Here is an 11,904-nt window from a genome sequence, read left to right as displayed (position 1 = left end):
TGAGTTCTAAAAATTTTAAAGATGCATTGAACTTCATTTGTACCTTTACGTCTAGATATGTTCATACCAAAAATCTACGTTAATACTCCTAAATCTTGGTTTACAGCAACCGCTCGCAGCTACGCCTGCCGGATACGCCTTTCTCGCTATAAAAGACGATACAACAATGTACGACACCAGCGCCATCTATTTCAAAAATGAATATAAAAAACCGTCTCTTCCTAGATTATCAAATTGTCGTGTTAAAAAATTGGCTATAAGTTAATCCTGGACATGGTTTACCTACGTGCCAAATTACATACAAATTCGTTCTGTTGTTTCTGCGTTTACTTCGAACAAACATTCAAATATCTAATAATTGTCACAAACTTTATATAGGTAGTAGATAAGATTTCGTACCGACACCCGTATAAACCTTGTTACACATTCATTCCAAAACACTGTTATCACTTAAGATCTACGGCGTCAACAGCCGATGTCAATGAAGCGAGGACGCCTCCATTACCGCGCGCACCTGTGATTTGAATACGAAAGCGCCATTAAGTGCTTTCAACATTCGTAAACAATTATGAGCAATGATCGTCGAACAATGATGCATTTACATTTATTAGGTGTTTAACCTTGATTCCGATTGAGTCTTCAGGAGCAGGCCCTTACAACAATGATAATTGTAATGTCGTAAAATAGCAGATATTTACGAGTCTTTATTAGCGCTTCCTCTAGCCACTGGTACATGCAAAAAAAGAAAAAATTAAAATAAGGTTTTATTTTACACATTATTTTGACGCTTTATCTGCCTTATGAGTGTAAATTTACGGAATAAAATTGGCACTGTCAACTTGTCCCCGTTAAAAAAATATATGTAAGCTTGGTCATCTGTATGTCAATATTTTACTAATTCCAAACAGCGTTATTCTGTTAACATTCAACAAACATAAAAGATCTTCACAAACTTACACCAATTTTGACATTTCTACCTTTGTTTATTGTTACAAACCTCCTTTGTTTTAAATTTGATAATTGAACGGTTTCTTCGTCATGCGACTATTCAAATTTCTAAGAACATATACAAGGAGTGGACATCGTTTATGAGTTGGCGAGTTTTATGGGGACGGTAAAACGATCGTAAAACATCGTCGCCATGCTCTTTCAAGTGTCGTCCACAAAATTAGGATGGATTAATGGTCGTATTTTATAACTGGACGTAATAATACGGCGTTCTTATTATCAATAACAGGCACGGCATTATGGCGTTTTTGCTGGACTAATAAAATAAAAATAGCACACACATTCCCTAAAAGTGAGGTAGAGGTGCTACTGGTGCATCCATTTTCCGCTGTGTTTCTTCCGTCCCATGATGTCATCAGAGGCGAGCCTATCGCCATATCGAGCAGAAATTTCCACACTCTGGGCTGATACTAAGTAGAAAAACTCAACATCACTTTGCCCGGGCGAGCCTTTCGCTATATCAGACAGAAATATCCACACCCCAGGATGATGCTAAGTAGAAAAACTCAACATCACTTGCCCGATCCGGAGATCAAACCTGAAACCTAAGCATTACTGTCCTACCAGCTGCTGTCAAAAAATAGCAATTAATCAACTTGACTTTATAGGCTTAAGCTCAAAGCAATAATTTCGGATAGATATAGTTTTCCCTTTTCAATGCAATATTCGTAACTACAAACCAGATTTTTTTAGATTTATATTGGTGCAGTGGAATATTAATTATCTATTTAGTTCTGTCATAGAACTAGCAACAATATTTAAGGACGCTTTAATATTTTACAGCACACAGTGCATCCCTCGTCGTCAGGGTTGCCACAAGTGTCCAAGACTGGATTTGCGAGGGACCCTATGGATCTTGGTGTACTCCTGACTCATCGCCACTTCATAATAAGTAAGTTATGTGTCAATAAATATAGTCAAATGAAGATGTATGAGATTTTTAAGGTGAATTTAATATTTTACTTTCAGACTAACTCAAACAATATCGAACATTGAAACGAAAACACAGATCAAAGATAGTCATCAGAAACAGGAAAAGTAAGTAAAATTCTGTGACTATAAACAAAGTCATAATAAATAATACAATAAAAAAAAAGATTTTTTTGTTAAATATGCCTTTATTTTAATGTAGAGCCGGTAGTCAATAAAAGTGTCTCACCACCTGTTTGATGTTAATACTTTTCTTAAAGGAAGCAATTTCAATCAAATAATGTTAGAAAAATCTACATAAATTTTACCCGGCCTGAGATTCATCTCAAACCCTTGCAATAAATAACTCATGCGCAGCCATAAGACCAAGAAATCGACGGATGTTATTTTTAATTTTATTTCTAATATTATTGTAAATATTTTATCTTAATATAAAAACTAGTTTTGACGATTATAATATTATAAATCCTACATTTTATTATGAACGTATATTATGTTTCAGTCCAATAATTCCTGCAAAAGGTGAGATTATTCTCAACCACTCCACCGCCGGAGTACAAGGCGACTTGCGAAGAAAAGGACGTGATTACTGAACTGAAGGAGCTTAAGAAAACTTTATCTAGCAATTCTGCTGAGAAGTAAGTATTCATTATAATTAATTATGAAACATATTGAGACAATGACTCTTATTTATTGCTTCAGTTACTTCAACGTCAGCAATCATCAGTTTCAGTTTAGTGTAGTCAAGAGTGTTTATTTTCAAATAGGTAATAGCATCTGTGATAATTTAAGAAGTTAAGTTTACTTCATATTAGTCTTTTAGTACATCTAAAATTATCGCTCATTTTATCATTAATGCCACTCTTGCCATCGAAATAAAACTAGTTTACGGATTTTATCACAGTTTCTTTGTATTTTAATTTTCTCCTAATGTAAGAAAGACTTTGCAGCATAAGAATTACTTAAGAAACATTACACAACCGGCTCTTGTCATAGAATAGTTATTTTTAGTTTAACATCCAATTAAAATGAACAGTTAGGTACACTTCGCTATAAATTACAAATCAAACATCTAATAGAGATGGAAATACAGTTTATTTGTTAACTTTGACAAATGCTTCAATACCATATATACCTCGCAGGCCACCAATTTCTGAAGATAAACCAGCGCCAGTGGAGACGCCACAGAGTCCCGTGCCAACATCGCCATCACGTCACAAGCAATGCAAAGGATTCTTCAAGTTTTCCACCTTCTGCGACCCATTCGTGCCCATCGATCCGCAAGGCGAGTTTCTTATTAACAGCGGGATACCATTACCGACAATTACGATTAATAGACAATTATTTCTAAATAACAGTTTGATTAAGGTTTACAGCAATTAATTTAAACGGGCTTGCTTTTATTTTTCACAAGTTATAATTGTTTTGATCATAATAAATGATTTCACAACTACCCTTTATATTTATCTTCTGAATGCGACAAGAAATCTTCAAATGGATTATTTTTTTCCTTTCAAATACCACGTGCACCATATCTTGAAATTAGGTCAATTATTTAAAACAAGGCTGGATATATATTACACAACATAAATCCTAATTTTCTCACTCTAAAAGATCCAGTTCAGAGAATACCAATTCCAGTACCAAACTGGGATAACGCCAGGCAGAAAGCATAAAAGTCTAGGAAATCCTGTTTGATTTACAGGACGCGTTTACATCACCTGGCTACTTCTGGTGACATTCTGCTACAGCTACAATGCATGGTGCATCGCCTTACGCGCCACCTTCCCTTACCAAACGAAAGAGAACACTCCTATATGGATGACTGCTGATTACTTCTGCGACCTGGTGTACTTGCTTGATTTGTTGCTCGTTAAGCCACGACTGATGTTCCTGCATGAAGGCTTCTGGGTTGACGATCCTAATGAGACGAAGAAGAATTATATGAAGAAACTGCAATATAAAGTAAGTGCATAGAAAAAATATAAAAGAATTTTTGTATTAAGTATATTATCTCATAATGATATTATAAGTATAATACGTAGGTACTTAACGCCTCTGCTTTCTGTGACCCAGTTTTAAAGTTAGTCAGGAACTGTAGATTTCCACTTTTCACCATTTGATACCAACGTAGTTTCTTCTTCTTTAGCCTTTAGAAGTCCACTGCTGATAGGCCTCACCTATCTTAATATATTTTCACCAATCTCCTCATATAACTTGCTCTAGTAACTTCTATCTTTATCATGATAGGTATTGGCTTGAACGTAGACCGTGATAGAGTCACTATATCACAGAAATGGCATCAACGATAAAGGTGGTAATACATTTCAAAGCTGTTCACTAATCTTCTCATAGTAAGTAAGTTACTTGCTCTAGTAAGTTGCATTTACATCATGATAGGGTTTGTGTTGAATGTGGAATGGCTCACTGTATCACAGAAATGGCGCCAACGATAAAGGTGGTGCATGTAAAAGCTGATTTGATACCTCTTTGTTTCAGTTCGATGTAATTTCGCTGACTCCTCTGGACCTTTTGTACATCTACTTTGGCACGCAGCGAGTGGCGCTTCGATTCCCAAGGTTACTGAAGCTGCAGACCTTCTGGGAGTTCCACCAGGCTATGGACCGAGTGCTCTCCTCACCTTATGTGGTAAGTTGGAGATAGAAAAACAATTTCAAAATTATTATCCTTAGAAATACGGAAAAGTTTTAGGTTTGTCTCTCCACCCACCCAGTTTATTACTCTCTATTTGGATAGCTGGAGCAGTTTCTCAGGTTCAAAAGAGCCAACGCAGGTATATTTGTATAAATGCTGACCCATAAACATGACATACCCGGAGCTTCAATACTAATTGCAATGCCTTAAATCTGTCTCTACAGAACACAATACAGTTCCTCTGACCAGATGACTACCTTCTTCTACGGTAGGGAATATTTCCAGCCTTTAAACCACATTTTCGTCGCCAGGTGAGAATCGGCAAGACCCTATTCTACATTTTCTACTTGATCCATCTCAACGCATGCGCATACTACGCCATGAGCGACTACATCGGCCTCGGCTCCAACGGCTGGGTGTACGACAACGAGGGCAACGCGTACATCCGCTGTTTCTACTTCGCGACAAAAACAGCGACATCTATCGGCAAGAACCCGAAGCCGGAGCAGACTATAGAGTACCTGTTCATGACTGCGGCTTGGTTGATGGGTGTGTTCGTGTTCGCGTTACTGATCGGTCAGATAAGGGATATTATAGCGACGGCTACGAGGGCTAGGGTAAGTGTTCCTTATATTCTAACATTGTTTATTGCTTCGTTGTTTGATGGCGTAGTTGTATTATTATGTCAATGCAATTTTAAGGTCTCAGGTTTAGTTTCCGGGTGATATTAGGTTTTTCTTCTTAGTATTAACCCAGAGTTTAGAATTTGTGCCAAATATGCCGAAAGGCTTGCTCCCTATTACATCATGGGGCAGAATTCACCCGCACGAAAAATAAGTATCGCTGTTACGACTCTTCCTGAGTGTATGTGTATAAAATAGTTTATTCCCCGCATCGAGACTAAGTTCGTTTACTTAACAAGTTCGATGCATGTCTTGTTCCAGAACGAAACTCAAATCATATCCTTAAAAATCCCTTTTTTACATACCATTCGCTTTTTTTTATTACTTAATTGAAAAGCCCACAGTAATTATAATCTGATACAACTATATCGATACCTTGCAGGCAGAGTACCGTAAGACAGTGGACGGGTGCAGCCGGTACCTGCGGCGACTCAACATGCCGGTCGCGCTGCAGCGCCGCGTCACTCTCTGGTTCACGTACACCTGGAGCCAGCAGAGATGCTTTGGTATATCGATTTGGCATAATAATATTTGGTGTATCGATTTGGCATAATAATATTTGGTATATCGATTGGGTATAATAATATTTGGTATATCGATTTGGTATAATAATATTTGGTATATCGATTTGGTATAATAATATTTAGTATATCGATTTGGTATTATAATATTTGGTATATAGATTGGGTATAATAATATTTAGTATATCGATTTGGTATAATAATATTTGGTATATCGATTTGGTATATCGATTTGGTATAGTAATATTTGGTATATCGATTTGCTGGTGGTAGGATACATGGAGTAGTTTGTAGCACTCAGGAGTAATGTAGCTACCTATAAGTAAAAAAATCAGTTAAGTAGTTCTTAAGATAAACGCATTCAAATAAACTCTTTAGCTTTATATTAGTATAGATGAACTAGTATAAGGCTGTATTTCTTATTATAGTAACCGACAATAATATACATAATTGTGATTAGTAATATACCGATATATTGCAGTATCAGTCTGATTTTACAGCATATTACTAGTGGTAGATCTCTCATATGTGAGAGTCCGTCTGGGTAGGTACCACCACAATATCTATTTCTGTCGCCAAGCAGCAGTTGTGTTCCCGTTTGAAGGACATTGTAGCCAGTGTAAATACTGGGCATAATAAGACTTGACATCTCATGTCTCAGGATGGCGAGCGCAGTGGAATACCAAACAATACTTTGTAATTCAAGGTGTTGGATGGTGTTTCTACTATTTATGGGCGGTCGTATAGCTTATCATCAGGCGAACAGCAAGCTCGTTTCGTCAAAGCATTAAAAAGAAAACAAAAATACTTTTAAACATGAAGGTCTTTCAGATGAGTCGAGGATACTGAACTCGCTACCGTTCAACATGAAGCGAGACGTGGCGCTGGCCGTTCACATGTCCACCTTGAGCAAGGTACGTGTACCTTGCGAAAATTGTTAAAATGTGATTTTATCAGCCTACAATATATATTAAAATACAGACGTTATTAAGCTGAAGATTGTTGAAACTGCTAGGGAACCAGTTATATAGTACTGTTCTTTGCAACAAGATGACGACGATGGTGCAACGCTTAAGGATGGGTATGGAGACAATTTATAACCCTGAAGGGCTATGGGAATAATCAGCTCCAAGGGAAGGGACTGACGCTGAAGGGCTATGGGCATAACCAGCTTTAAACCCATGGGAAGGACTAATTACAATTTTCTTATCGGGCATCACGATCTAGAAGAGAGGAATCTATTATTATCCTATTTCCCTGGATGAGCCTATTGTAAAATGCTAACTTCTCCAAACACCTCGCCATCATCTGTTTAGGTGCAACTGTTCCGCGACTGCTCCGACTCCTTGCTGCGGGACTTGGTGCTGCAGCTGCGGCCGGTGTCGTTCCTGCCGGGAGACCTGGTGGTGAGACGGGGGGACGTGGGCCACCAGATGTACATCATCAAGTCTGGCGAGTGCTGTGTGAGTATGGGAATTTAGTGTTTTAGATGTTTATATATTTTTGTCCGTGCTACGGTACTATTTTTCTAATACTGTTACGTGCCAGGGTTCTTTATAGACAATTGCAATACCGATTATACTTAAAACAACAAAAACGCTTTCATTAGCTCACTAGCACACTCCATAAAAACACTATTAGTGTTTTTATGTTAAACACAAACACAGCAACACGTGAATAAACAAACACTAAAACACTCGATCGCTCTTAAACGCGTTTTTGACTTCAAGATCACAGTGATGGCTAGTTCTGTTCTGATTTTCAGTAACAATATTCAAATATCGAAGCAATACGTAAATATAATATACTACTGTTGGACACGGGACTCCTCTACTACTGGGATTAGTCCTTTGTTCACCACGTTGGCCTAGTGCGGATTGGCAGACTTCACATACTCTCAAAATTCTTATAGAAAACTTCAATACGCAGAATTCCTCACAATGTTTTCCTATAAAAGACAAATAAATACTCACATAATTTAAAAAAAGAGATGTGTACCCTTAAGTTTTGAACCTGCGGACATTCGACTCGGCTGTCCGCTCCACTCTCAATTCAGCTATCGCCGCTTATGTAGTCCGGAGCAATATGTGCTTGATTGTATTTGCAGGTGATGTCCCACGACGAGAGTGAGGTGCTGGCAACGTTGCGTGAGGGTTCTGTGTTCGGTGAGATCAGTCTACTCGGCATCGAGGGACTGCGCCGGCGCACGGCTACTGTCAGGTTTATGAAACACTAGATATTGCTCGCGGTTTCACCCGCGTGTAAACCCTTTCTCGCTACAAACGTTTCTAAAACATTGTAACGATTTATAACACCACCTGTATGACGCCAGCGTTATTTATTTTCAAAATCCTATAATTTCCCATGGGTGCGAATTACCGGGATAAAGAGTATGTATTAATCCAGGGCATGTTCTATTCGTATACTGAATTTCATACAAATCCGTTCAGTTGTTTCTGCGTTTACATGTAACAAACATCTTAACGTTCTCAAACTTTCAATTTATATCAGTTAGTAGTAAAATTCAACATATATTGCCGTTTTCCATTATGTACCTAAGAATGAGAAAGATTATTGAAATGATAAGCATTTTCACGTCTTCCCGAAATTACTTTTTATTTAAAGGCACTAAAGTATGAATACAAACAAATTTCTAAGTCTGTTGAAGTTAATAATTAATTAGGCTTACATATGTCTCTAATGAATACAAAGAAAGTAAAACCCCAGCCTGGATTTCATAGCTTAATGATTGGGAATACCTTTAAAAAATCCTTAATCGCTCCCTCTGAACCAAACGCTGACGTCCTTCAACTGTCGGCTCAGAAACAAACCCAGACAATCCTTTACAGATCCCGTGGCTACTCCAGCCTCTTCGCTCTCTCCCGTAACGACCTAGACGCAGCTCTCAAATACCACAAGGAAGCCGCCAACATCCTGCGTCTCCGAGCTGATCAGCTCATCCGAGAGAACGCCGCCCGCCTCGTCAAACGCAAGCAGTTGGAGGCGAAGAAATCTCATGAGGAGTCACACGGCCTCAGGCACAGGAAGATGTCGTCTGCGTCCAGTAACCTCGCTGAAGGGAAGAAGACCAGGATGGCCAGCGCTGCAGCTAAGAGGAGGCTGTCTGCTGTTTCAGAGAATAAGGTCAGTAATAAAAATAAAAAAACAATAAAACCTTCGTTCATAATCAGTAGTTTTAGAAGATAAGGACTGGTTTTAAACTGACCAGATCTTTTGGCAGAAAGCCATCTGCCAAATCAAGTGCAAGCAGGTTAAGGTGAAGAAGTCTCATGATGAATCGAACTCAGACACAGAAAGGTGTCGTCCGCGACCAACAATCCGTCTTTCAATTATTTTTCCTTCTCCTTGCGCTAGACTCCAATAGCAGCATATTTAGGCTGTAGAACGAGAGGTCCTGAGTTCAAATCCCAGGTGCATAAAAATTTGTACAGACTTACTAAACACGATTTGCTTGCAACTGAAAATCTTAAAGGGGTTTCTCCAGATCTCTTATGCTTTAAAAATTCTACATAATTCAGTGGACGGCGCTGCGTAAAACTAGTATCAATGGGTGATTCTATTTGGTCCTATTGTAGGGTGTACGCGCCTCGCTAGCGTCAGCTTGCAGCGGCGTACGTACTCCTCTACCCACCATCGTACTGTCCAGCGATTGAAGATTCCACCAAACATTCCATTGAAATCGTTTCCTTCTTTGCATTTATTTTAGAATAGAACATAATATATTGTTTTAAATTGTTTACGGTGTAATATATTTTGTGTTTTAATAGAACAATAATTTGATTAAACAATAACTGATTATAAGCAGTCTATTTTCGCATAACCGAAAGAAAGCGGGGAGATGTAATGTATTATTTAAATACTGTATAATTTTATTTATGTAGTAGTTTTAATGTATTCAATCGGGGTCATGTAGGTATAGTAGAATTGGTTATAATAATTGTCTATTCCTGGTCATGATTTCGATTATATAATGTGCCAATTTATCAATATCTCGGTGTTTTAGTGTAAACGTTATATTATCTAAATGTACTTAAAGTAGGTTGCAGGTAGAAAACTAAGCCTTACTTTAGATCGCATAGCTGTGGTATTGCATACTTTTGTGGAGACCGCAAGCTATTTAAACTAAGCCACTACGACAAAGGGTTCATATAATCCATTTCCAGTCGACTTACCTTTATGTAGATTCTAATTATCTTCAGAATGATTTGCAGATTGCATTCTTGCATATTACTAATTACTATATGTTGTGCCAAGTTCCCTTTCGAAAGAATTCAACTTTCGCCACTGCGGAATTATGTTCTTTGTGTAATTTTCTCAGCCAAACTCACTTTGCTTAGTCCTTGGTCTGCAACCGGCGTATCCTTAGGTATTAATGGTTAAATACCCTGTAATTAACCAGTTACATTATGTAATGTTTGTAGCGTGTATGCGTTGTTATATACGCATTTAAAACCTTCGTGGTACTATAAACAAATAACGAAAATAATTACGCTAAATTGCGAAGATATGTCGATTAACATTTATAGAACTTCTTACTAAATTTTAGACATACAGTCTTAATTATAAAAAAATCGCAAAGCTATGCTTAGTTAAAACACAAATTTAATCGATGAGCTGTAAGTCAAAACCCGCCATCTTTCGTCTGAATAAGGTTTAAACTAGGAAACCGGTGTTGTTTTTGCTAATTATTGACAAGTTTATAAGTAAGACTGTATATGTCAAACTATGACTAAAAATTCTGCTATCTAATAAAGATTTAGTAGTGCTGTATAATAGGTAACATTGGGTAGATTGGAAGAGTTCTTTTGTAGATTAGAAAATAAGGAAAACATATTTGATCATGGAAAAATTGCGACCGTAAAACGGTTTGCGTAGTTAAAATGTAAGTAAAATTTAGACTGAAAATTTATTTGTGTATCTACTTATTGTCTATGAAATAAATATATGTATAAAATAATGGCTGTTTTATTTGTTCCTTTGCCTGAAAGCTTGAAATCCAATGGCGTCTGACCAGCACTTTGTTACAAATTCAGTCTCACCATCTTAAATTTTTGAATCGAAAAAGAATATTATACATAAAAACAGAAATTGAACCTATCACAATTTCATACACTTTATTTTTCTATCTTGAAATACGGGTATTTTGTTATTTATAGAAAAAAAAAACACAATTAAAATAACTAAGGAATGGTCACATCCTAACTTCTAAAGGTTTAATACCTTCAAGCATAATAACAGCAATAATTACGTATATAGATAAAAAATAACCACTGCAATCCAAAAAACAATGAACTTTATATACGCGTTAATTATTTTAATAAGACATTGTTAAAATGAAAGCAATGAAACGGTGAAGGGAACATCGCGGGGAAACGTGCATACCTTTGAAGTTCTCTATGAGAATTTTGATGTTAAGTCAACCAGCGTGTAGCTAGCAGCTATAAGGTAGAGGAGACCAGCCAGCAGTGGGACAGTATATAATACAGAGTTGATATTATTATTAAGCAAAGAAATCTTTCCAATTTGTGTTGTTATGTTTATACATTAGTTTCCAAAGGCGGTTTCTAATTTTAATTGAATCTTAACTTAGGAATTTTAATTAGGCAACTATTCCAAAAACTTATTTCCAACAGATAACGTCTCTTCTTTGGATTCGTTAAAAATTATGCACTCCGGCAAATAGCTTAGAACACGATTAGAAGATCAAAATTACTAAGATTTACATTTACGCAGCGTTTACCAGGAACGTTGCGTGCAACCAAAATGAAATATACTGTCAACATAATTACATGCTACTAAATGGCTAATGCAGCTTTTAAGTTAAAATAAGGAAGTATTTTGTAGGAAAATTACTGAAAGAAAACTGTTTCGATTTCTCTTATTAAAAAAATATGAAAATGATGAGGAATAATAAGAATAATTAATTATCAAGTTATTTAAGAAATATAGGTATTTTTCACGATATAGTTTACAAGTATTTTTTATATATTTTTATATGTATTTACATAGACACAAGTCGATTAATTCAAAGAAACCTTGCCTAAAAATGTATCTAACATAATAAGCGTAATTTAGTTTTTATTTTT

At 36.7% G+C, this 11,904-nt stretch overlaps 1 protein-coding gene and 1 long non-coding RNA gene across 2 annotated transcripts; both read left to right on the top strand.

Moving 5' to 3' along the window:
- The first annotated feature begins 1,849 nt into the window (after window positions 1-1,849).
- On the top strand, window positions 1,850-2,452 carry LOC119193182. Its single transcript, XR_005113871.1, has 3 exons — window positions 1,850-1,900; window positions 1,978-2,046; window positions 2,441-2,452. It is a non-coding gene; the product is annotated as an uncharacterized LOC119193182 (long non-coding RNA).
- A 5-nt stretch (window positions 2,453-2,457) lies between these two features.
- On the top strand, window positions 2,458-10,619 carry LOC119193181 (cyclic nucleotide-gated cation channel beta-3-like). The gene is made up of 11 exons (XM_037446831.1): window positions 2,458-2,576; window positions 3,081-3,223; window positions 3,644-3,903; window positions 4,438-4,587; window positions 4,905-5,210; window positions 5,659-5,782; window positions 6,620-6,711; window positions 7,114-7,260; window positions 7,905-8,017; window positions 8,647-8,941; window positions 9,394-10,619. Exons 3-11 carry the CDS (start codon window positions 3,760-3,762, stop codon window positions 9,469-9,471), a joined length of 1,449 nt encoding a protein of 482 aa, XP_037302728.1. The 5' UTR covers window positions 2,458-2,576; window positions 3,081-3,223; window positions 3,644-3,759; the 3' UTR covers window positions 9,472-10,619.
- Window positions 10,620-11,904: the final 1,285 nt, after the last annotated feature.

The sequence above is a fragment of the Manduca sexta genome, unplaced genomic scaffold (assembly GCF_014839805.1).
Source record: "Manduca sexta isolate Smith_Timp_Sample1 unplaced genomic scaffold, JHU_Msex_v1.0 HiC_scaffold_3710, whole genome shotgun sequence".
Classification (NCBI taxonomy): Eukaryota; Metazoa; Arthropoda; class Insecta; order Lepidoptera; family Sphingidae; genus Manduca; species Manduca sexta.
Note: the sequence above shows the minus strand (reverse complement) of the source record. Positions and strands in the feature narration are given on the sequence as shown.

Excerpts from the sequence above, each read along its gene's own strand:
- LOC119193181 (XM_037446831.1), top strand. The coding sequence starts at position 3,760 with ATGACTGCTGATTACTTCTGCGACCTGGTGTACTTGCTTGATTTGTTG. Across the intron at positions 5,211-5,658 it reads CGACGGCTACGAGGGCTAGG|GCAGAGTACCGTAAGACAGT; the intron begins GTAAGTGTTCCT and ends GATACCTTGCAG. Across the intron at positions 8,018-8,646 it reads CGGCGCACGGCTACTGTCAG|ATCCCGTGGCTACTCCAGCC; the intron begins GTTTATGAAACA and ends AATCCTTTACAG.